At 43.3% G+C, this 25,635-nt stretch overlaps 1 protein-coding gene across 4 annotated transcripts in view; it reads left to right on the top strand.

The window, feature by feature from the left end:
• CNKSR3 (CNKSR family member 3) overlaps positions 1-22,280 on the top strand; it is a 103,014-nt gene extending 80,734 nt beyond the window's left edge. The window contains exons 6-14 of one of the 4 annotated variants that reach the window (XM_059083733.2): positions 528-647; positions 2,682-2,741; positions 7,706-7,774; positions 8,232-8,378; positions 13,873-13,997; positions 17,211-17,416; positions 17,901-17,990; positions 19,752-19,784; positions 20,760-22,280. In XM_059083733.2, coding sequence (XP_058939716.1) covers positions 528-647; positions 2,682-2,741; positions 7,706-7,774; positions 8,232-8,378; positions 13,873-13,997; positions 17,211-17,416; positions 17,901-17,990; positions 19,752-19,784; positions 20,760-21,055 — 1,146 coding nt within the window. In that variant the 3' untranslated portion in view covers positions 21,056-22,280. Of the gene's footprint in view, positions 1-527; positions 648-2,681; positions 2,742-7,705; positions 7,775-8,231; positions 8,379-13,872; positions 13,998-17,210; positions 17,417-17,900; positions 17,991-19,751; positions 19,785-20,485; positions 20,523-20,759 lie in introns of those variants that run through there. The other 3 variants (XM_067011070.1, XM_067011071.1, XM_059083731.2) reach the window with 3 other exon arrangements.
• Positions 22,281-25,635: the final 3,355 nt, after the last annotated feature.

Raw genomic sequence — 25,635 nt, 5'->3', positions numbered from 1 at the left:
TCTTGTTATTATTAACTGTTATAATAATATAACTGTGTTGGAAACTGTGTTGGGGTAGGGAAGGAAGTATATAGGACTCTAATTTCTGCTCCGTTTTTCTCTAAAAACTGTTTAAAATATAAAATCTATTAAAAAAAAGGTGCCGGCAAAAGTATATATTTTTTTACCTTGTCCATATTTGGTATGCAGAGAATGTGAGCATTCCCTAAAAAACCACACAGATGGCTGGGGAATACAGGATTCTTGAACTGCTGAAAGGGGGTTTCTGCCCAGCCTGTGCGCTTCAGTGGTTGTAAACGAGTTAATATAAAAGGTGCACTTTTTAAGCAAAGCTGAAATCGTGACACTATTCCCACACATTGCAAATATGGCACCCAAGTGCCATGTGCTCGCTGAGCAGTATTATCACAGGTACTGTCACAACCAGAGCTGAAGATGATAGGTGAAGTGCATTTAAAAAAAAAAATTCAGCCGGAGATAAACTTGGTTAATGATTGAACCTTCCCTGTTTGCCTCTCCAACTCTAGGTCAAGGTTTTAAATGGCATCTGTGATAAAACAATCCGATCTACCACGGATCCTGTCATGAGCCAGTGTGCGTGTCTGGAAAAAGTTCACTTACCAAACATTAAACCTGGGGAGGGCTTGGTAAGAATTCTGACAACACTTGTTTATTTTCAAATAACATCATTTATTAAAGTTGGTGTGTTATGTGTGTGTGTGTTTTTAAATTCCTTATCGCTTTCACTAGAATTCTGAAGAGTAGAATTCAATTAGACTGTCTTCCATTACGTAGTTAGGAATTTGCCATCTTGAACTGATGATAAGTTTTATGTCTTCAAAGTATAAAAATAAATACTGTTTTAAAACTATATACTCATATCTCGAAGGAACTGTCTTAACAGTTTTATTTTTAGGTCTTAGCAATTCAAGGAGATAGAAAACGTTCCCCCAAAGGAAAGGTGGTCTCTGGGTATGAAACAACGTCTGCTTTGAAGTCTCTGTTACCACTTAGGCCGAGAAGAGACTGGCTGAAAGAAATGATTCTTTAAAAAAAAAGTTCAGAAATGCTTTAGAAGTAATGTATGAGCTCTGTAATAACAGGCCCTGAGAATACATACAGGTAGATTCCTAGATCAGCACCTAGGTACCTACATCTCCGTTACCTAGCATGCAGCCGATGTGGTTAATCTGCTGACATTTAAGTGAGGAAACTCTGAGGCCCATTGACGAGCTTAGAGGCTTTGAGTCAGAGAGTGTGGTTTAAATCCCAGCAGCCAAGTGACTTTACCTCTTGATGTGTCAATTTCCTCATCTGTCAAAAGTGAGTAATAATAATGATCATAACCCTCACAGGGTTGTTGAATGTATTAAATTAGATGATGCATGCTGAGTGCCAGATGCTGGACCAATAGTATGTGTGCAGTAATTGGTGGCTGCAGCTACTGTGGCTGGTATGGAGGAGGAGGAGGAGGAAGGGGGGAGGGGGAGTGCCTAGTGTGTAGGGAGCTGTGGGAAGATATGGGGGCAGTCTCTGCTCTCAGATAGGAAAACAAAAATCAACCAAATGCTGACAAGCCCACATTCTTGGTAAGGAGAAATGTACATACCGAGAGTGCTTGGCTTCCAAGTAAATGATGGCTTATGATGGGGTACACACAGAAGACTTCCTGGAGGTGGGCTTATTCACATATTGAAGCGGAGAACTGCCTCGCATGGGCAGAAATGGGGTTGCCATTTCAGAAGGTCAAGTTATACAAGCAAAGCTCTGGGAAGAGGAGTACTGCGTGGGAGGGGGAAGCCCATTACTCTGCGGATGAAAGTGATGGCAAAGGAGAGGACAGGCGGACCCGTGCAGCTGTTAGTATTGGATGAGGCGCTCACTGCAGAGCGCGGTAGGTTGCTGAGCAGGGCAAGTTTACGGTCAAAAAGACTTCTGAGGGGAATCTATGTTATTATCAATACAATATTGGTACCAGCGTGAGCAACTACTCTTTGCTCTGTTTACTTTTGCTCTTTCCCCATCTTACCAAAGTTTAATAAACCTTCTTTTTTATACATGCTGTGTCAAACTACAGAGACGTTTCCTCCATGCTAGGCATTCACCTCTGAGTTTGACTATCGGGCCTTTGAGGAAGGAGAGTATTAATCTATACGCCACCACCCCCCCCCCGCCCCCACTTAAAATGCAAGAGCGCCTGTTTCTAATTCATTTCCTATGTTGTGTTACTTAACAGTCTTTGCTCATACTTCCTGGTGTGGCTGTTAGTGGCTTGAATTAGTTACCGTGCAGGGACTGCTGAGACCAAATTAACTGAATATATTGTGTCACTACACAGAGAAGTGGTCGGGAGAGGACCGGCCTTGTTTGAACTGCCTCATTCATTCAACAGGTCTGAGAACATTCTTTCTGAGTTCCCCAGAGTTAGACCAAAATTCTGTGCGCCCGGTACACAAATTATAATATCAAAGAGATCTTGTTTCTGATTTCTTTCACCAGTATTTTCGCCTTGGTTAATTCCCCTTCCTGCTCTGTGGATCTTGTTTTGCAATGTTTCAGGAGACTGAAAAATGAGTGGTGTTCTGAAGGGACTGCCTTTAATGTTTTATAAGTTTACATCTCACTCGCGGCTCTATTTCTAAATGTTGGAGTAATGAGTTAATATGTCTGACTCGCTCTAGGGCATGTACATCAAATCAACCTATGATGGACTGCACGTGATTACTGGAACCACAGAAAATGTAAGTGCTTATCCATTAAATGTAAAACCATTGTATGTTCGAACAGATTTGACAGAGTCCCTATACTTTTCATTTAAATGTGTGCATGCTGTTCTATTGTATTATCTGTAGTGGGAGCAACGGTGCCTGTTTTATTTCTGTGGCTAGCATGCAGCTCCTCCAATACATTGACTGTCGTCAACGTATTATTTAAGTTGTCCTTTATTGCTCTCTTTCATACACCTTGCCCAGTTTTTACCGCCACCCTTGCGTTTATTACTATTATTATTATTTTTGCACCCTGAAAATGTTAACCCATAAATGCAAAAAACAATGACTTCTTTGTTGTTGAGAATCCCTCTTATAAGAGCTGGACTTGGTGACCATATGTGTAAAATATAGTTTTTTTAAAAATGGAATTTATATGTGTCACCAGAGTGACTATTTTAGGGTTTTTGCATGACAAAGATTCTTTTTATAGAGCTGTATTTCATAATATTTGCATCATACTGAAATTTAGTTTTTCTCCCCCCTAATCCTTTGAATAGAAAAAGCAGGGCTGCTTCTACTGAAAGGGACTTTGTACCCTGTTATCTTCCTTTTGAAAATTCTGCTACATGAAAGGTTTTTCTTTAGCCCCTCAAACATTTTGAATTTGTGAAAAGTAGAGCTAATTGAATACTTTCTTTATGCAACCTACAGTATGGCTAGCTTTTGAACGACATTGATATGAAGCTAGAAATGTCTGAAAAGCTTCCCTGCATCTGTGGAAAAGAAGCATGTGTCTATGGAATTAGTGACTATTTAATCAATTAAGACAAGAGGAAGTAATTCAAGAAACAGGAGACTTGGCAACTACTTTTCCAATCTGGTGGATATATGTATCGGAGTTTCAGCTTCAGCTGCTAGGTCTGTTGATAAAATAGCACGATCTGATGAGGGTTTGTGACACCTACTTGATTTTTGTAATAAGAAAAAAATGGCGTCGCTTAAGGCAGTCAATGAGTTATAAATTAGTTGTGCAGTTCTGGGAGATGAATGAATAGAAGATGGCAGTGTCTTTAAGCATTCTTTGTTGAGCTCCACTGAGAATACACTGAGACCACTGGGAATTTTTATACCGCATCACCTAATAGACAATAATGGCTCAGGACGTTCTCCTTATAGGCTGGGGATGGTGCAAAAGGAAAAAAAAAATCACAACAAATGCTCCTCCCTTATCCTTATCAGAGACTTTCTGTATTTTAGCTGAACCACAATGAGAACAGAGTCATGTACCACTCAGTACATTCGGTGGGGGCGTTGGATAGATTCAGAAGAATGGTGAATGTCGTTTCAGTTTTTAAGAGTTAAAGTTTTGTGTCTAGCAATTTGGTGATTGCATTAACAACCAGACCTGTGCAGTTCCAGACTCAATCGGGTCTTTGAATCAATTTCAATCTCGGAAGAACATGTAGAGCACTATAATAGTATTACCAGAAGGCGCACAGATTTCTTCCTTTCACTGTCTACCCCTCTCCCTCAACTCCCCCCTCTGCCCCCCGCCTCCACTTTTAAAGATGAGATAACTAAGCAAAACTGCCTTTGAATCAAATGAAATGTCAAATGATACATTCTGTAGAATTCCTACCCGATCATAGGGCTGGGTGAGAGATTCAGGGTTTACCCGCATGTGGTCGATCCTAGTGCTTCAGTACAGCATGGTAAACAAGTCATCCTAGAGAGAGGTGGTTTCCATCTTGTTAAAGATCAGAATAGGGGGCTTCCCTGGTGGCGCGGTGGTTGAGGGTCCTCCTGCCGATGCAGGGGACGCGGGTTCGTGCCCCGGTCCGGGAGGATCCCACATGCCGCGGAGCATCTGGGCCCGTGAGCCGTGGCCGCTGCGCCTGCGCATCCGGAGCCTGCGCTCCGCAACGGGAGAGGCCACAACAGTGAGAGGCCCGCATACTGCGCACACACACACACACACACACACACACACACACACACACACACACAGAGAGATCAGAAAAGGGAAAACTGTCTTTTTCCAACACACACACACACACAGAGATCAGAAAAGGGAAAACTGTCTTTTTCCATCTGGTAAAATCCACTTGAAAATGTCCTTCATTCTTTCAGTCAATCACCTTGTGTTCATTGTATGTCCGGAATTTGCCAGATACTTTCTAATTCTTGTCGATGAAAGTGGGAAGTTAGGGAAGAGTCAACTTCTCAAGGGCTTGAGCTGGATATTTTACACTTAATGCTGGACATTTTACACTTAAGTGACAGTAGAAAAATGCCAGCTCCAGGACAGCTGTCTGGCTATCACTTAAGGTCACTATGACTTAAGCGACTCTAAGTCAGAATGTTTTTTTGTTTTTTTGCGGTACGCGAGCCTCTCACTGTTGTGGCCTCTCCCGTTGCGGAGCACAGGCTCCGGACGCGCAGGCTCAGCGGCCATAGCTCACGGGCCCAGCCGCTCCGCGGCACGTGGGATCTTCCCAGACCGGGGCACGAACCCGTGTCCCCTGCGTCGGCAGGCGGACTCTCAACCACTGCGCCACCAGGGAAGCCCAGTCAGAGTGTTTTAATGCGAGTCTAGTGTTGTGGGGTGGTAGTGGACAGAATTCCCAAACTGCATTCCCTCTATCTTGGACTCCAGGCTGAAGCAATGCCAGCAGGTCATCTCAGGCCTCCTGTCCACTTTTTTTGTTTTTTTGGGGGAGGTTACCTGAGCAGCCAGGATCATTCCAAGGTGAGACTAACAGGATCTAGTGATTCTCTATCTTCTTTTTTGATGTTGTTCGAGACCTTGGCAGACGTCTTGATAGGGCCTCATGCGTACTCCTATTCCCCACCCCCAACATGAGTTGGGAAATAGACGAGCCTCTGAAGAATGGATGCACTCTTCTCCAGGTCATCACTCTTCTGCAGCATACCAGAACAAGCATCATTTTTCAATAGTCCGGCACATGGTGAAGATAGGCGAGAGCTACTGCCCTAGGGAGAATTTTGGTTATCAGGCTCTCTCTTTACCAGTGTTCTGCCAAGCACAACTCTTAATCACTTGGTAGGATATTTGAGAAATGAATGGGAGAGGATCCTTCGGAAGGGAAGTCAGTTCAGGACACCGGGGCTTGTTTTTTAGATCGCATATCTATAAACAGGGACTTCCTGGCCTCAGGGCCATCTTTTAGAAAGTGAAGCCTACCTTACAAGAATCCCCAGCCCAGGAAGATTAACTGGACTGGACTGATTGCGATCAGACTTACTAAAGTTGATCTGTAACCATGGGTTAGGCATCTGACACCAGGGGCAAAAAGGAGCTTTGATACATTCGTTTGTTTGAGAAGTGCTTCAATAGAAAGAGATTTGAGACAAGCCATCTCCCTGTGGTACCCACGTTGCTAGTCTCTCAGGTGAGGCACTGCTGGTTGTCATGGTAGCAGGTTAAATGCTTTCAAAAATAACTGTTATAGTTACCTATGCCTTATGTTGGCCCTAGGTAAATCAAAGAGACTGCTTCTACAGTTTAACACTACTTGCTCATTTCCTTTCTTTTTTCTCTCTCTCTCTCTCTTTTTTTTAACGTGCTCATTTCTTTGTTGAGCCTATCACAACAGCTGAGTGAGAAAATTCAGCAAGGGTGTCTGGAGTTTAGTTGCTGTCCTCATCACTGTGTTCAAAGGTGCTATTTTTAAAGGCTGTTTGTAAATTGAAGATTCAGTCAGCTATGTAAGTCACAAAATAAAACACTCTGGCTTAGATAACATTTGATTATAATTTGAGATCAAAGTTTGATCCTTTCTCTCTCTTTTGATCATATGAAATATCTTTCTTTTTACATAGTTCTGTTTTATTTTATTCCATGCATTTGTTGTTTTTGCAATTAAATAATAATAATAAACTTATACTTCTAGGAATGATAAGACATTACTCTTATTCTAAAATATTTTTCAAATTTCACGTACAACTAAATGCCAAAATGTTTAAGTCTGAAAAATATATTAGTGAGAGAAAAAAATTTGAGATGAAATTATGGCACAGATTCCTTTTAAGATGAAATAATCACTTCAACATATAATTATAATTTGTCAGGGGAAAAATTTTAAGGTACTACTTTAATTTTAAAAACCACATAATAAGCATAAAATTACATTCTGCATCTTTCACTTACTATGTGTCCGTAACACTGGACACATAGTAATTTATTTAACACTGAATCTCAGTGTTCTCAAAACTCCATAAAATAAACCTAATGATATCTTAGGCTTAGGTAAAGGTTGTTGGCAGAATTTTTTCTAACCATTTTCTAAAATCATCTGAAATATCTTAAAGAGTTTAGTTTGATTCAGTGAACCAGAAACTATGGGAAAATATTTGACAAATAGGTTACATCTATTTATCTGTCTGTACACACATATGGGGATGTATATATATTTGTATCAATATTTGCAAATTTGTAGCAAATTATTATTTGAGGGAAATAAAGCCTGGACTTTGTTTTGATACTGTGACAACACATGCACTTAGAATTCCACCTGAAAATGCAAAAAATTTAAATTTTCTCTAAAGAAATATTTTCTGTTGTCACTGTCTTTCTATTTGGTCCACGTTAAGCAGTTGGTCGGCTTTTACAAGATTAATTGTGATAGGGATCTAGGTAAGTTCCATTTTAGATGAACCAATGGCTTTGATCAGCCCCATTATGTGGATGGTGTGTCCCACTCTTCACGATGGCTTAGATGAACCTTGGCTGTTCCAACTGACAGATTATCTGTTATAACAAACTGCTAATAAAAGAGAGAACACCAGTACCCACATGCCAAGTTCTACAGGCTATGTACTTTGAGGGAACTCAAGTACACTGTGTAATGTTTCTGAGAAGATTATTTCCATTGCTCATTTTCTGTAGAAAAAAGAAGGGAGAAGAAATAGAAGCAGAAAGAAGTAGAAGGTTTAAAAAATATGACAGGTCTCTCTCTGTTTTTTTCTAATAGTCTCCTGCAGACAGATCTCAGAAGATTCATGCTGGTGATGAAGTCATTCAGGTTAATCAGCAAACTGTGGTGAGTTTGTTCATTGAGACTTCCGACTTCATATTCCCCTCTAGAACTTTTTTTTTTTTTTTGCTGTACGCGGGCCTCTCACTGCTGTGGCCTCTCCCGTTGCGGAGCACAGGCTCCGGACGTGCAGGCTCAGCGGCCACGGCTCACGGGCCCAGCTGCTCCGTGGCATGTGGGATCTTCCGGGACCGGGGCACGAACCCGTGTCCCCTGCGTCGGCAGGCGGACTCTCAACCACTGCGCCACCAGGGAAGCCCCCCTCTAGATCTTTTAAACCGTTTTTCATGCATTTAAAAAATTTGCAATTTATATACAATTTTCCATAATTTTAAGCAGTGCTAGGATGAACAGATTTGTGTCTACCTATTTGCTCATAGCTGATTTCCTTGAGATAAATTCAAAGGTTTGAGTTTTCATTATTCATGAGCAAGTGCCCTCTCCTCATTTTCTTTCTTTGAAGGTGGGATGGCAGCTAAAAAATCTGGTGAGAAAGTTGAGAGAGAATCCTACAGGAGTTGTGTTACTGCTTAAAAAGCGGCCCACGAGTTCCTTCAACTTCACTCCCGCCCCCCTGAAAAACCTACGATGGAAACCACCTCTGGTCCAGGTACCGTCACTGGTTGAAATCTTTCCTCTGGCATTGGCTCAAGAACAATGTCCACTATCCGATTTGTTTCCAAAAAGAAAGACTACACTTTGATTGGTTTCAGGAGTTTGTGTATGGATAATTATCCTATAATCTTACTTACATGAAAATAGCCATGCTGGATTTGCATCGGACAGTATGGCAGCCACTAGCCACCAGTGTCTATTTCAACAATTAAAATGAAAGCCTCAGTTCCTTGGTCTCAGCGGCCACATTTCAGTGCTTGGTGGCCACTTGGTGGCGAGTGGCTGCCAGCACTACAGAAAGTTCCTTCTGGTCCTTTTCCTCTCTTGTTTCAAACACTGTGTTCACATAAAGGAATCCAGTTTGACCACTGATCTTAGAGGGACCGCATGGGGTTGAGTCCTCAGTAATGATTTAAAAAGGCAGGGCTGTGGACCGTGAGAACAGCCCGCCCAGCGTGTCAGTCACTCGCCCAGCGTCTCAGCGTCTCGCTCCGGTGTTTAGATTTGGCAGTCTGGCCTTTAGTGAGTTTTATTATTTAAATTCTCTACAAACAGTGCGCTCCTTATTGCCTACAACTGGCTGGACCATGCACCCTGACCAACCTCTTCCTTACGTCATCAGTTCTTAGTGTTTAATTCCTAAATCATGAATGAAAAGCAATCACATTTTAGTGCCCTTTTTTTTTTTTTTTTTTTTTTGCGATACGCGGGCCTCTCACTGTTGTGGCCTCTCCCGTTGCGGAGCACAGGCTCCGGACGCGCAGGCTCAGCGGCCACGGCTCACGGGCCCAGCCGCTCTGCGGCATGTGGGATCTTCCCAGACCGGGGCGCGAACCCGAGTCCCCTGCATCGGCAGGCGGATTCTCAACCACTGCGCCACCAGGGAAGCCCTTTAGTGCCCTTTTATAAGATGGAGAGTTGCCATTTATATGTAACTGTCTGTGATTTTATTGTACATCTTCAAATGGTAGGAACAGCAGCAGTCTCAAGCCATCAATTTGGACACTTCGTGATGCATAGAGCACTGGCAGTATGCCTATGTGTGTACCTTAGGGGTGTGGAGGCACGTAAAAATAAAGACCAGGATGTGGAGGGTGGAGCCAGGAAGGGGCACATAATTAAGTTCACTTTTTAAATAATAATGGAACCAATCCATCACACCCCAGCTGCTTCTGTTTGCATCGCTCAGTATAAGGGGCACCATCTTTCAGTAGTTTCGGAATTCTCAAGAGTGTGTTAAGTAACATCGAAGAGGTCTTCACTGATGGTTGATGGAGTGCTTGTCACACAGCAACTCTGTCAGCTCCTTGGTGCAGGGGCGTAAATGTTAGGTTCTGAAGAACGGGCGGTGGGTATGGACAGGTAGGTGAAGGAGCCTCTTCCTGAGGAGGTGGGAGCCCTTTGGAGCCTGGAAAACTAGGTGGGATTTGGGAGGCAGGTGGGAGGCTGTTTGGTGGAGGAGAGGAACGCTGTTCTTTAGACACATGCCCACCAACCGAGGATATGCTGCCATCAGGGAAGGACGGTGCCCAGACAAGGTTTCCTAGAAGCAGAGTGTGTGACAGACATTCTTGTGAAAGCGATTTAGTGCCTGTGCTTCAGGTAAAACTTATCCAGGAGGGAGGGAGGCAGAATAAGGAAGGGAAGCCAGCAGATGCTGTCTCAGGTAGAGTCCAGTCTGGGCCTGTTACCAGGTGTAACCACACAGCAAGGGCTCTGGTAGCTCTACTCAGGGGTGGCAGCTATCCGCTGAGGGCAGTTTTCCAGAGAAGGGGGCAGCCATGAGCTTTTAGCAACAGACACTCACCGCAGCCGGGTTCACTGACTGACCAAGGGCTCTGGGTAGACACCACAGCGCTCTTACAAAAATAAGTAGACCAGACTTTTCGGGGCAGGGGGTGGGAGAGAAAGCTGGACCAGTGGGCTGAGCTGGATGGGCGGGTATAGAGTCCCAGGCTAAGGACTTTGGTAATTTTTGTCAACAGGTTGACAGTTGCTTTTTACACTAATATTTGCATCAGCTTGCCAGGGCCACTGTAACAAAGTACCAACGACTGGGTGACCGAAACAAAAGTTTATTCCTTCAAAAGTCTGGAGGCTAGAAGTCTCAGATCAAGGTTGACTTCTTCCAAGGTCTCTCTCCTTGGCTTGTAGATGACCGTCTTCTCCCTGTGTCTTCACATGGACTTTCCTCTGTGTGTCTGTGTCCTGAGCTCCTCTTCTTATAGGGACACCAGTCATACTGGATTAAGGCCCACCCATATGACCTCATTTTATTTTTTAAATTTTTATTTATTTAATTTTTTTTTGGGGGGGGGAGCGTGTTATGCGGCATGTGGGATCTTAACTGCCTGACCCAGGGATCAAACCCATGCCCCCTGCAGTGAGAGTACAGAGTCTTAACCACTGGACTGCCAGGGAATTCCCACATGACCTCCTTTTAAATTAAACGTGTCTTTAAAAATCCTATCCTATCTCCAAAGTACAGTCACATTCTGAACTACTGGGGATTTGGGGGACACAGTTTAGCCCATGATACTACCTAAACACAAGAAACACCAGTTGGGAGCTGTTACATGTGTAGGTGGTGGGTAATGTGGTTCTGGGCGAGGCTAGGACGGGGCAATTGTAGTGAAAGACTAATGCAAGAGGCCATTTGGAAGAAGCAGCAAGAGGACTCACAAAGCAGCACAGCATAGTGGACAGGAAGGGGCCCCGGAGTTGAACTCAACTCCCACCTCTGTCACATCTTAGCTGTGGGACCTCAGGTAAGTATCTAGTATTTCTAAATCTCACTCCTAATTACTCACGTTGACAGCAAAGGTTTTGGGGTAGGGGTGCGGAAGGTGGTAGGCAAGGCAAGGGAGAAGCAGATGTGAAATGTGTCAGTGAACCTTGGTGGAAATACCATCGACAAAGATTAGAATGTCAGGAAAGAGCCATCTGGGAGGCAGAGATGATGGGTCTTCTGGGTATCACTGAGTTTGAAGTGACAGAAAAATTCAGGTGGATGTGTTCAGAAGGGAAGTGAAAATTATATCTAAGTATAGGCTAGATTTAGTTCCTTGACCCATGGAAATTCACTTAAGAAGGGGCATGCTTCCTTTTTCTTTGGTTTTGTCTACCTTCCTGCCCGGTTCCACTAACTGTGCAATTTGGGGGAAGAGGTGAAGGTGAGGCGTGAGACACCTAGCTTTGCTTCTGACCCAGGGAGGGAAAACCATCAAAATGCAGAGGCTGTTTTACAGCTTAGCTATTAAGCATCTGGTGATGTGTCTAGGCTATTTTCAGAACATGAATGCTGGTAGACCAGTACTCCGTACGGTTTCTCAGCCCCTGCCCTGGCTGTTGCCCTGTGTGTCATGCTTCAGGGGTCTGTATGCCTGGGTGCCCACCTCTGCTGGGAGGCAGCGTCTTTAGTTCTTGTCAACATCATTCATGTTGCCACTGAAAAGCTGTTCATTGCTCTGTTTTTAGGCCACGATCCTGGTAAACAAGGGTTATTGATTTGGAAGTAACCATCGGTGTTGGAGTTTTCGGAAAATGCCTTTTCTATGGAAATGCTCCAATCTTCTTCTGTTTCTGTTTGTTGAGGGCCTGGGTCCTGGCCCCATGTTTCCAGACATTGTCCAAGATTGTCAGAAGGAGATGTGGATCAATTACATAGTTCGGAGGGTTGACAGACCGTGGTGTATGCTCTGGGAGACTGTTTCCCTGTGCCTGGACATCTCTCCCCAAAATGGGGCCGTCTCTCTGTGAGCACTGGCTACTCCCGTCCTCTCCACCCTTAGAATGCCATTCCCACTCTCACTTCCAGGAGATAGGGGGTCTTCCATCCATCACCACCTGGGCTAGATAGGGCGTAGGTGTCCTTTTATTACTCCCCGGGGTCTAGCACTGTCCTCACGTGCTGCCTTCCGCTGGCCTTCTTTTTGCGCCTTGACTCATTTTCTTGCTGTTCTTTACCAACCAGAGAAGGCCAATCATTGCTGTTAGATTGTAGAAGAGATAGGATTGAAGGTCTCACACAAGATTTTAAAATAATTTTTAAAAGCTGTGTGGATTTTAAATTAAAAAAATTAACTTGTGTTTATGTGTATATGTGTATAATACTAAATTAGACAGCATAAGGTTGTGTACTTACTATGCGACGAGCCCTGGGCTAAGCCCATTACATGTATTACGTTACCTAATTCTCACAGCTACCCTGTGTTGCTACTATCTTTGTCCCTGTTTATTCCCATTCTATAGAAGAGGCACAGAGAAGTTGAGTGGTTTGCCTGGGAGATACACACCTAATCAGAGGTATAACCAAGATTGCACCCAGGCAGTCCGAACTCCGAGCCCGGACTCCTAGTGAGTGGTGGCATTGTTAGTAATTAGTGTCAACTAACTCATTCTGTCCTCACTGCGGCCCTACGTGAGAGGCACTGTCAGTATGTCTGGTTTTCAGAGGAGGAAACTAAGGCTTGAGAGTTTAAGTGATTTGCTCAGAGCTGGAATTCTAACCTGCCTGGCACCTGGCTCCTGGGCCTCTGCCTTTCTTTCACTATGCACCTAGGCTTTCAGAACTCTTGGTAAATGGTTTATATATACAATGGAATACCACTCAGCCATAAAAAAGAATGAAATAATGCCAATCTGCGGCAACACGGATGTACCTAGAGATGATCATACTAAGTGAAGTAAGTCAGACAGAGACAAATACCATATGATATCACTTATATGTGGAGTCTAAAAAAATGATACAGATGAACTTATTTACAAAACAGAAACAATCTCACAGACAGAAAACAAACTTCTGGTTACCAGAGTGGGGAGGGAGGGAGAGATAAATTAGGAGTTTGGGATTAACAGATACACACTACTATATATAAAATTAAAAGGTCCTACTGTATAGCACAGGGAACTATATTCAATACCTTATAATAACCTTTAATAGAAAAGCATCTGAAGAAGAATATGTATGTAAATATATATACACGCACACACAACTGTATCACTTTGCTGTACACCTGAAACTAACAACATTGTAAATCACCCATACTTTATTTTTTTTTTTTTTTTTTTTTTTTTTTTTTTTTTTTTTTTTTTTAATTTTTATTTTTGTGTGGCGGGCCTCACTGTTGTGGCCTCTCCCTTGCGGAGCACAGGCTCCGGACGCGCAGGCTCAGCGGCCATGGCTCACGGGCCCAGCCGCTCCGCGGCATGTGGGATCTTCCCAGACCGGGGCACGAACCCGTGTCCCCTGCATCGGCAGGCGGATTCTCAACCACTGCGCCACCAGGGAAGCCCATCACCCATACTTTAAAAACAAAAAAACCTCTCAGTACATTTTGAGTGTCTCAAAGCAGAATACACGTTGGATGTTGCTGGTAGCTGCAGACACACAAATGACCCGGGCCCCTGTTTACCGAGGGGCTGGTGTTGGTTTTGGGGAGAACGAACTCCGAGGTAACGTCCACGCGTTTACGCTTACTGCCTTTCAGACCTCGCCTCCGCCCACGACCACTCAGTCCCCGGACAGCACGATGGACGCCTCACTGAAGAAGGAGAAGCCGGCCATCCTGGATCTTTATATTCCTCCTCCACCGACCGTTCCCTACTCCCCCCGGTATGCCGGTGCCCCTTTCTGTGGTGTGCATGTCTCCTTGCGCGGATGTGCTGCTGCTGCTGCTGGTGGGAAGACCACGAGTATCTCGAGAGGAGACGCTGCGGACCCTCCAGTGTGTTGGGGATGAGTCTTGAATCCACCGTCAAAAAGCATCGCCCTGGGTGTAGGCGTTGGGGAATGGGTGAAGGGGGTCGAAAAGGACAAACTGCCAGTTACAGGCGAAGTCCTGGGGGTGGAATGTACAGCGTGGGGACTGTTGTTAACAATGATGTGTATTTTTCAAAGTTGCGGAGAGAGTAGATCTTAAAATTGCTCATCACAGGAAAGAAAGAATTGGTAACCACGTGTGATGATTGTTTTGCCTCACATACGTAGATCATTACGTTGTACCTCTGAAATGAATGCAGTGTTATATGTCGATTATATCTCAATAAAACCAGGGGTGGGAGAAGTGTGATCCTTTAGGGGGAAGTGTAGGAACAGATCTAGTTGTACGGGCCTTGAAGCCAGCCAGTGTGACAGGGAGGGGGGCTGATTAAAGCGTGTGCTCTCGGGGACTGCATTGTTTTAACTCTTCACTGGGCATCGAAACGAGCTGTTTTGGGGGTCCCTGAAGCTGAAGTTTCATTAACTACACGGTAAATTAATCTCTGGGGCGGAAGATAATATTTCTGTGAGATTGACTAAAGTTACAGTTTTATTTTGCTGAGAGGGGATATGTTCTTCGTAGGACTTAAAAAATGTGAAAATAGGTGTGGATGGGCTGTATTTGCATGGCCATGTGTGTTTATGTGTGTGTGTCTATTATAATTCTTCAGGATCATTACTTTCTTAGTGGCTGTCTTAAATGTTTATGGTAAAATGAGGACGGTGACGCCAAATGTTGTATAGGGGACGATTAAGGTACGAAAAGATAGGCTTATTTATATCATCTTACATATTTACATATGCTGGTAAAGGTAGAGAATCTGGCTTATTTATTTAACATACATTTACTGAGAGTTGGGCCTGATTTACCATCTTATGCAAAACAGATGTAGTTCTTGCCCCCAGAGAACTGCTAATATCTTAGTCAACTGTTCAAGAATAAATTGAGAAATACTTAATCAGGCTGTACTATTTCATAAGACACAGTTTGGACTGAACTTACAGTGATTTTTCACTTCAGGGTGGAGTTTTTCATTTGTTTGTTCTTGTTTTAAGCTGAGCTCTTTGCTTCTGCTGTGTTTCTTTCCTGGGCACAAAGAAAAACTAATGTCATTTTCCTCTTCCTTGAGTCTTGGTTTGCCCAGAAGTTATTATAGCATGTAGAGCAATGGCTGCAGTGGTCGGGCGCTTTCTGGTTGGTAGACCACGCTCTTCCCTGTATTCCCAGACCAGAGTCCTGTGGTCAGTCTCAAGATCTAAATTGTGTTTAAAACTACAAGGAGTTGTTGCTTTTGCACATAGAGAGCAGAGGGTTTCGCTGATAGAACAGACCAGTGTGTGGACTGTTCTGTCAGAAACTGTAGGCTGTAGGGAGGATGGCCCTGCCTCCCCTAATCCTGAATATTCTTGTCTGGGTCTCAGTGAGGGGTCACAGGAGCTGTGGTAAGAAGGGTATGTACATAGTAAAGGTGAAAGGGAGCTGGCACGTTGATTCTATCGGGGGAGACGCGTGGGCACGCGCACACCATTAATGAAGGATATTTAATTTTATTTTTTTAAAATTTATTATTGGGCTTCCCTGGTGGCGCAGTGGTTGAGAGTCTGCCTGCCGATGCAGGGGACGCGGGTTCGTGCCCCTGTCCGGGAGGATCCCACGTGCCGCGGAGCGGCTGGGCCCGTGAGCCGTGGCCGCTGAGCCTGCGCGTCTGGAGCCTGTGCTCCGCAACGGGAGAGCCCACAACAGTGAGAGGCCCGCGTACTACACAAAAAAACAAAACAAAACAAAACAAAATTTATTATTTACTTATTTATTTTTGGCTGTGTCGGGTCTTAGTGGATCTTGTGGCACGCGGGATCTTCGTTGAAGCATGCGGGATCTTTTGTTGCAACGCAGGCTTCTCTCTAGTTGTGGCGTGCGGGTTTTCTCTCTCTGGTTGTGGTGCACAGGCTCCAGAGCACGTGGGCTCTGTACTTTGCAGCACGCAGCCTCTCTAGTCGAGGCGCGCGAGCTCAGTAGTTGCGGCGCAAGGGCTTAGTTGCCCCGCGGCATGTGAGATGTTAGTTCCCTGACCAGGGGTCGAACCCACATCCCCTGCATTGGAAGGATTGGAAAGTGGGTTCTTTACCACTGGACCACCAGAGAAGTCACTGGAGGATATATTATTAGGAATGAAAAGTGCAAATGGTCACAGAGAGCAAGTGGTGAGTCATGAAAGCTTTGTGAATGGGGAAGTTATATGCCAGGTTTAAAAGTATAGAAGAAGATAGATTCATGGTCGGGAAAGGGTATGCAGGCAGCATACCCTTTATAGGGAATACCTATCGGCAAGGCTGATCCTTAGACTGTTTTTGAACTCAGTGGATTCTGGGTTTATCTAGTAGTTTTGCAATGAGCCCCTAATGGAATTTACTCAGTGCCAAAAATTTAACCAGCTGGTAATCTGGACTCAACTAAAATTAATTTTAAGTTTTATTATCAGCTGACATTTAGAAAGAATGAAGTTGCAAGCAGTGGTCCAATTTTTGCTGGTTTCTGTACTTTGTTTAGAAAATAGACACTTTCCATTGGCCAACTCTAAAGGCCCCTTTATAATTTTTTTTTCCCTTTGTAATTTTTGACATCATTTTCAAATCTAACAACTGCCATCACACATCAAGTGTCTTCTTTGCTGGATCTTGGCAAAGATACTACTCTTGGCATGAGAAAAAAGGCTCAATGGATCATACCTTCATTTGTGGTGTCTGTAGTAAGGAGGAGATTCAACTCTAGGACAGATGTACAGGAAAACCAGAGCTAGCTTTTCAGGATATATGTGTATCCCTTAAAGAAATACGAAAAAAAAAAATCTCATTTTCTCTTATTTAGTAGGATCATGGTATTTACTCTTATTTAATAGGATCTCTATGTATTTAAGAAGCAACTGTGATTGAAAAAGTGTTGCTTTTTCCTCCAGAGGAAAAGGAGGATTTGTTTTCTTCTGTGTGCTAGAAGCAGAATGTATCCTATAATTCCTTAGTGTGAGAGGATCTCCGTAAGCAACTTAATTATTGCCCTCTATCTTGCAGGGAAGAGAATGGGAGTTCTGTTTACGGATTCAGTAAATGTAAACAGCCACAGCCTGGTCCTAAGGGTTCTGAGTCGCCCAATTCCTTCCTGGACCAGGAAAGCCGGAGACGGAGATTTACCATCGCTGATTCTGATCAGCTGCCTGGGTATTCCGTGGAAACCAATATTCTGCCCACAAAAATGAGAGAGAAAACACCATCCTACGGTACGTTGCTGAGTGTTTGTTTTGTTTCTCTTCCCCTCCCCCTTCCGTATTTGGACCTGTTGGATGAATTTGGCAGACTTGAAGGGTAATCCAAGGAAAACATAAACCTCAATGAAATTCTAAGTATGAGACCTTTGTTCATCTTTCTAAAGCTAAGGCTTGTTGAGCCATTTCACTGCCTGGCATCCAAGCCCAGCGGGGTGAGATCATGTTACAGTTTCAACTTTCAGTGCCTGCATTTTAACTTGGAGCTGCTTTGCTCCATGGACCCACAGACGCAAGTTCAGCATGCCCCTGTCCTAATGGTTTGCTGTGGAAATACAGTGCTTTAAAATCCTTTGCTTATTTTTAAACTATGTTATTTTGCTTATGCTGAAGTGAGTGTGATGTCAGGGTGGGGGAGGGTCTAGTTCTAAATAAAGGGAAGGATTCTCTAAAGTCCAAAAACTGTCAGCTTTTCCTTTTCCTTCCCCTCCCTCTGAAGGCAAGCCCCGGCCTTTGTCCATGCCTGCGGATGCGAGCTGGATGGGGATTGTGGACCCTTTTGCTAAACCTCGAAGTCATGGGAGGAAAAGTAAGTTTAATTTAAGCAAACGGAAAAGTACCAAATCTGGAGTCCAAAGCCCAGACCCTCGTTTCAGCCCTTTTGTGCTCTAATGACCATAAAATCATCTTCTCATCTGCAAAATCAGGGGGTGCTGAAGGCCTCTAAGGTCCTATCTATGTGTAGAATGGCAGAAATATATATTCCTAGGTAGTGGTTGTAAATCTCCTAAATAGTATTGTGTGCTTTAAAAAGGCTGTAGACATTGATGGTCCAATTTCTAAGCACATAGAAATACACTATTCGTTAAACAATCTCATCGTCAATTTTATGCCTATTATTATTGGAACCTGTTTGATTTTTGACCAACAGGCATGGGTGTTTTTCTCCCCAATCCTTCTTGTGTTAGTCTAATTTTATGACTGTTATTATTGGAATCTGTTTGATTTTTGACCAACAGACATGGGTGTTTTTCTCCCCAATCCTTCTTGTGTTAGAGAGTAACTACTACTGGAAAAGAAACTTGTGTTTAATTTACCCTGTAAGCAAAGTTACAGGTGATAACACTTGTCTTTTGAGGAAAATGTTTATAAATAGTCTTATTTTTGGCCAGATTACATTCAGTTGTCAGGACATCGTAACATTGCTTTTGTAGCGCTGAAACAAAGAGCTGGTGAAAAGTTAGAGAACAGTAGGCCTTGTAAAAGGAAGAAGAGAAAAAGTTCTGGAGGCCTAACTTCCAAAGTGATCAACCCCTGACATTTCCCTGCGACTTGGTAAAGTTTGTCACCTAAGTACCCGAATCCCCTGGATTACACTAAATTGGAAAAGGGAGAAGTTGCCTTCTAAGGTCCAGGATACCCTTAGTTGACACGAAAATCTGTGGAGCAGACAGCAGGGGGCAGGGCAGTTCTTTGTTTAGATTTAGAAATGTCCACATCTTCTTTGCCATTCTTTTTAGCATTTGAAGTCCATGATTTAGACTTTTATTTACTTTAAGGTTGAGATATGGGGTGTAGGGGTAGGGAGTGTGAGGTCAGGAAAATGGAAAGATACTTGACCTCCATCCCACCTTCCACATTTTTTCTGCTGTTATTATTTTAGAAAGAAAGGTACCTGCATAATGGGTAATTTAAAAAAATAACAGCTTTTTTGAGAGATAACTCACATACCATAAAGCTCACCCTGTTAAAATGTACGATTCACTGGTTTTTAGTATATTCATAGAGTTGTGCTAATTCCAGAATAGTCTATCACTTCAACAAGAAATGCCTGTAAGCAGTCATTCCTCATTCCCTCCTCCTTCAACTCCTGGCAACCAAAAATCGACTTTCTTTTAACTTTCATAGTCATCTTTTTTTTAAAAAAAAAATAAATGTATTTATTTATTTATTTTTGGCTGCATTGGGTCTTCGTTGCAGTGTGCGGGCTTCTCATTTTGGTGGCTTCTCTTGTTGCGGAGTGTGGGCTCTAGGCACGTGGGCTTCAGTAGTTGTGGCACGTGGGCTCAGTGGTTGTGGCTCGTGGCCTCTAGAGCGCAGGCTCAGTCGTTGTGGCGCACGGGCTTAGTTGCTCTGCAGCGTGTGGGATCTTCCTGGACCAGGGCTCGAACCCGCGTCCCCTGCATTGGCAGGCGGATTCTTAACCACTGCGCCACGAGGGAAGCCCTGAAAATCTACTTTCTGTCTCTGGATTTACTTTTACAAGGCATTTCATATAAATAGACTCTTACAAAATGTGGCTTTTTGACAATGGGCACTTTTTAATGTAACTTTTCCCCTTTGATTACAGAAACAAAACAAATTGTTGGAAAACCTCTAGAAGGTACGAGAAAACTAATCTGTAGTCTGCTCCCCCAACCTAGAAATAATCACTCTGAATGTTTTGTGTATCTTCTAGTTGTTCCTATATTTACGTATTATACGCTTAGAAAAATGTGTGAAATGGAATAGATAGATATTCAGTAATACTATGAAAGGGGGACGTTAACAAGTGTATTTTTCGTAATAGCTGCATTAGTAATCCATCTTATAGCAATAGCACCTCTTCATTCAGTCCGCTGTGGTTGAGCATTTAGGTTATCTGTGTTTCCCCCCCCCCCCAATTGTTAATATTGCTTCAATAAGCATCTTGTACATAGTTCTTCATACGTTGTTAAAAGTGGAATTTCTGGGTCAGAAGAATGCTACATGTTGCCAGGGTGCCCTGCATTTTATGTTTCTATTCAGTTTCTTACCCCCCTGCTCTCCATCCCAGGGGGTCTACTGGCTTTTAGGGTGGGATCATTCTTCCTTCTCCAGAAATGTCCCAAGCCTTGCAGAGCATTAAAATCTTTGAACCCCATCCATTAAAGATGAAGAGTGCCTGCCCTGCATTCAGAGTGATAAATGCTCCTTAGGGATGCTTGGGGATAAGAACCACTGTTCCAGGGCCACGCGCTCTGGGCTGCAGGCATTGAGCAAGGACAGATGTGGAAGGAGTGATAGAATTATAAGATTTTCTCTCTTTGGTTTTTTGATTTCAAGTGAAATTATGAAAATTCTACACTGATTAAAGAGTGCGGGCTCTCTGATTCTGCTCTGCCCCCGTGTTACCTCTCAGATGGAAAAGCAACCTGAAGTGTGCATCTACCTCTTCCATTTCTGCTTTCTCAACACCCAGTGGTGTGCGCCTGGCCGCCTGGGGGGCCTGGTAGCCCATCCCTGGGAGGAGGGCAGGGTGTGCTGCCACCTTCAGAGGCAGCGCCATGCAGAGGATGGGTATTTTAACGGACTGCTTGTGGGCTTTGTCTGAAAACAGGTGAGGACGGCCTTTGCCGGTATTTCAGTAATGAGCGGATCTCTCCGATCATCGAAGAAAGGTCATCCCCATACCGTTTCTCAAGGCCCACGACCGAGAGGCAACTGGTCCGAGGTGCAGACTACATCCGAGGCAGCAGGTGCTACATCAGTTCAGATCTCCACAGCAGCGCCACGATTCCATTCTCAGAGGAAGGGACCAAAAAGAAAGCCAGCTCCTCGGCAGCTAAGTCCTCTTCTCCAGAACCGTCCCTGCTGGTCAGCTGGTTTACTCGCCTGAAACTATTGACTCACTGAGCCCTGCATTCCCGGGACCCTCCCTGTCTCCTGCTACCAAGTGCCTTGCTTCCACAATCAGCAACTTGTTCTGATTTTCATCCACAGTATTATGCAGCGACTTTATGCGATTTCGTGGGTTTTCTTTTATCTTTTTTTCGTTTTTTTAGAAAGTTGTGTACTGCACTTGGAACTTTGAAGTCATTGGATGGGAATAAATCCAGAGAATCTTAGATGCTGGCTTATGGAGACCAAAGGAGAGAAATGGGGAGAGTCTGCTTTTTTTTTTTTTGCTTCCTTAAGAGTCGGAACACGGAGACACCCTCTCTAAACCAGAGCCTTGGCCGGGAACGTTACGGTCATTATGAGGAGCTGGGCCATTGTTCTTTTTAGGGGGGTGGGCCTAGAGTTGGTGGCCGCTGTCACACAGATGTGTTGGGTTTTGGTCCAACTTCTTCACCTGAAAAAGCCAGTGGAGAAAACGGTTTTGTTTTGATTTTTCAAGCTATATACCACATGTGTAAGTGTAGCAGCTTTGACTTTGAAATAACACGTGAGAAGCATCTGATGCTCTTTCAGAGCAGAGGTTTGAGTGTAGGCCAGTTACACTTAGTTAATGCCCTTTTCATAAGTCTCAGCGTAAGTCAGTTAGTACAGAAACACGTGAAGATGTTTAGGTAGGGCTTACTACACACAGAGAAGTTTATGGTTATTTGTGAAGCGTGTTGTATATTATTGTCTTTAAGGGAAAAGAAGCTATAAGATTTGCTGACAGCCAAAGTTTCATTGAGAAAAAGGAAGCACCCATACTTAGGTTTATGAGAGAGACATCAGTTTGCATTTTGACCTGTTCAATGACTATCTTCTAGAAAAGAATGGACAGTTCTTCAAAATTGTACACATTTTGCTAATTAGAAATCTTGGAAAATCTCACGGTCACTCATTTTCAACTAGCATCAGGTATTTTGGAAAAGTGTGTCTGGATATTAACTCTTGTTTAAACTGAATGTATGATATTTTGCTAGAACGGAAAAGTACTATCTTGTTAATTTAAGTGTTTTAAATATAGTTGTATATTTTTCTTACTCTTAGTCACATGTAATTGATATATTTCTGTTTTGTGTCCTACATGAAGCTAACGAAAAAAGTGTTCAGGATGTTTTCAGGTTTACCGGTGACCACCTCGGCTGTTGCCACTGTGGGCACTATTGTTCAAAAAGCAAAATAAACCCTCCCAACCATTTTAGGATTTTATGGATTAGAAATGGGGGCGTTGAGGGAGCGTGTGTGAAGTAAAATTACATTCGGAGAATTTTCTGAGCTGTATCCCTGGGCAAAGCTGGTATCTCCTGTTCAAAAATATCTTCCCCTCATCCCTTGAATTGTCTACTTTGCTGAACTGCCTGAAATTGGAGATTCCTTGCAGTTAACATCTTCCTTTTAAAATGCCTCTGGCGGGACTTCCCTGGCGGTCCAGTGGTTAAAACTCCACGCTTCCAATGCAGGGGGTGCAGGTTCAATCCCTGGTCGGGGAACAAAGATCCCACGTGCTGCACGTTTCGGCCAAAACATTTTAGAAAAATAAAAGCCTCTGGTGGGGTTAAGGGAGCTGGGAACCACTCGCATATTAGCGTGAATGAATTCAGTCAGGCTGTTTGCCTGTCAACCAACCCCCAAGGGAACTGCAGTGAAGATATAGTTGTTTCATGGGGAATGAAAAGGGGTTTGGCCAGTGGAGGAAAGAAGAGGCTTGGAATGCGTGATTCATTGGATGCTTGACAATACAGTATAAGGGCAGAGCGGGGGCGGGGAAGTCTGGTAACAGGGCACTGATGACTAGGAGGGACCATAGAAAAGGGGGAGAGCCAACCCTTGCCCTTTGACTGTTAGCGTGGCCCAGAAAATGGGGTGGCAACTCTTCCTCGCACTCTCCAGATCACTCTCAGATCCCCTGAGTAATGAGTTTAGTGGTTTTGGAGCTCTTAGCTGGAGGTCAGCCCCTTTTCTGTGGAGTAAATGTCCTTTGTGATCAAATGACCATCCTTAAATGAATTTTCAGTGCCCAACTCAAGTACGGTAATTGTACCCAATCAGTGTTTTTCAGACTGTTCCCTGAAGTCCTAAGGGGAGGCCACAGAAGTTTCTGGATTCTCTACCTTCAATCAGCCTCCACCGCTTCATTTTTATTTTTATTTGGGATTTTCTCCTGAAATGTGTTTGAGAAATAGATTGCTGCTTAAAGAAGTTTCTATGTATCTTTACTGTTGACATATATAATTAATAGTTTAATACTAATTTCTTAGAAATTAATGGAAACTGCTTGCCTCAGTAATAATCCAGGTTTAATGGTAGACGTGTGAACATATGAAGATGTAGAATGACACTTTTTTTTTTTTTTTGCGGTACGCGGGCCTCTCACTGCCGTGGCCTCTCCCGTTGCGGAGCACAGGCTCCGGACGCGCAGGCTCAGCGGCCACGGCTCACGGGCCCAGCCGCTCCGCGGCCTGTGGGATCTTCCCGGACCGGGGCACGAACCCGCGTCTCCTGCACCGGCAGGCGGACTCTCAACCACTGCGCCACCAGGGAAGCCCTAGAATGACACTTTTTGACACGATCCTTTAAAGCAGTGAGTTTTGATTACTACCAGACCCGACTCAACACTAACCCTTTTTTATCGTAAAAATTTTATAATATCACTACAATCATCAAATGAAATTCATGGATGCTAAAACCTTCTTTCATACATAAAAGCATCATCCCTATTTGCTGTTCCCAAATGAAATAAGTAATATAACTGACCTCTATACATCCCCATCAATATAATGTCCTAACTGAATATAAACAAATATACATATATAAATATTTTATAATGAAATCATTATTTTATTATGTAAATGCTCTAGCATGATTATATTACAAGATGTATGAAATAATGTAACAAAGCACATACTTGTATCTGTATATGAAATCACCATGCCTGTAGCAGCTACACAGGCCTGCTGTGCTGGCACCTCAGCATCAGAAATGGGTTTGATGTCAGCAATGCAATTTTCTAAAATGTGGCCAATTCTTTTTTTTTTTTTAATTGAATGAACAATTCTTTAAATTCTATAGTGCTTTACAATTTTTAAAAATTTCACACATGTGATTTCATATAATCCCATAATAATCCTTTTTTTCCCCTACCCCTATCCTGCCCCTTCTCCCTTCCCTCTCCCCACTGATAACTACTAATTTCTTCTCTATATCTGTGAGTCTGCTTCTTTTTTGTTTTATTCACTGGTTTGTTTTATTTTTTTAGATTCCACATATACATGATATCATCCAGTATTTGTCTTGCTCTGTCTGACTTATTTCACTTAGCATAAAGCCCTCCAAGTCCATCCATGTGGCCACAAATAGCAAAGTGTCATTCTTTTTTATGGCCGAATAGTATTCCATTATATATATATATATATATATATATATATATATATATATATATATATGTGTGTGTGTGTGTGTGTATGTATGTATTACACATCTTCTTTATCCATTCATCTGCTGATGGACGCTTAGGTTGCTTCTCTACCTTGACAATTGTAAATAATGCTGCTATGAACATTGGGGTGCTTGTATCATTTTGAATTCGTGTTTATGGTTTTTTTTGGATGTATACACAGGAGTGGAATTGCTGGGCCATATGGTAGTTCTAATTCTTAGTTTTTTGAGAATCCTCCATACTGTTTTCCACAGTGGCTGCACCAATTTATATTCCCACCAACATTGTACGGGAGTTCCCTTTTCTTAAAATGTGGCCAATTCTTGAGAAGTTTCTAGACAAAACAGAATTCTCTAACAGTTACACCCGTATAGTGTTTACTGGGGGCCTGGCATTGTTGTAAATACTTACCTAACAACTTTCTGAGGCGGGTGCCACTGTTATTCCCATTTTACATAGGAGGGCACAGGGCTGATGAGGGCAGAGCTAGGATTAAAATCAAAGCAGTCTGGCTCTGGCAACCTTGTTCATCATCTCTTTGCTGTACACTTTCCCTCAGTTTATAGAATAATTGCATTCCTGAAAAATCCAATGCATGTTAAAACTGGGCTAGAGGTTCCCTGTATGTTTATATATAAAACAAAATTAGATTCTAATTTTCAAGTCAACTGATAATTCTAAACTGGCTTTCCCTCTACGTGACTGTTTGGTCGGGCAATTGGTAGTTGTGCTAGTGGGGGGCAGTTTCTTGCTGGGAGGGGTCTAACCTGTAGAACTTGTGTAGCATCCGTGTTCCATCTGTTGAACGCAGGGAGTGGCCCTCCTATCATTAGCACCTCAAAAGCCCTTACAGTTCCAAGACCACATCTAGGGGGCAGTACCATCTCTCTGAGAACAAGTGATTGAAAAGAAATTCTGTTTCATCTTTGAGCAGAGTTCCAGTCTTCATGTTATATATTTGTCCATTTTCTATCTTTACTGCTGTCTTCTCGGTTCTCTCCCCACCACACCAGAAGTTTTAGAATCTGTTTTGTGAGGGTTTTCGTTTTTGTTTTTCCACCTGAAAGTCAAGCAGTTGTTGCCTCCTCTGGCCCAAAGACCATCAGTATTCCCAACTTTC

The sequence above is a fragment of the Kogia breviceps genome, chromosome 13, assembly GCF_026419965.1.
Source record: "Kogia breviceps isolate mKogBre1 chromosome 13, mKogBre1 haplotype 1, whole genome shotgun sequence".
In the NCBI taxonomy this organism is placed as follows: Eukaryota; Metazoa; Chordata; class Mammalia; order Artiodactyla; family Physeteridae; genus Kogia; species Kogia breviceps.
This window is presented reverse-complemented; position numbering and strand designations above follow the sequence as displayed.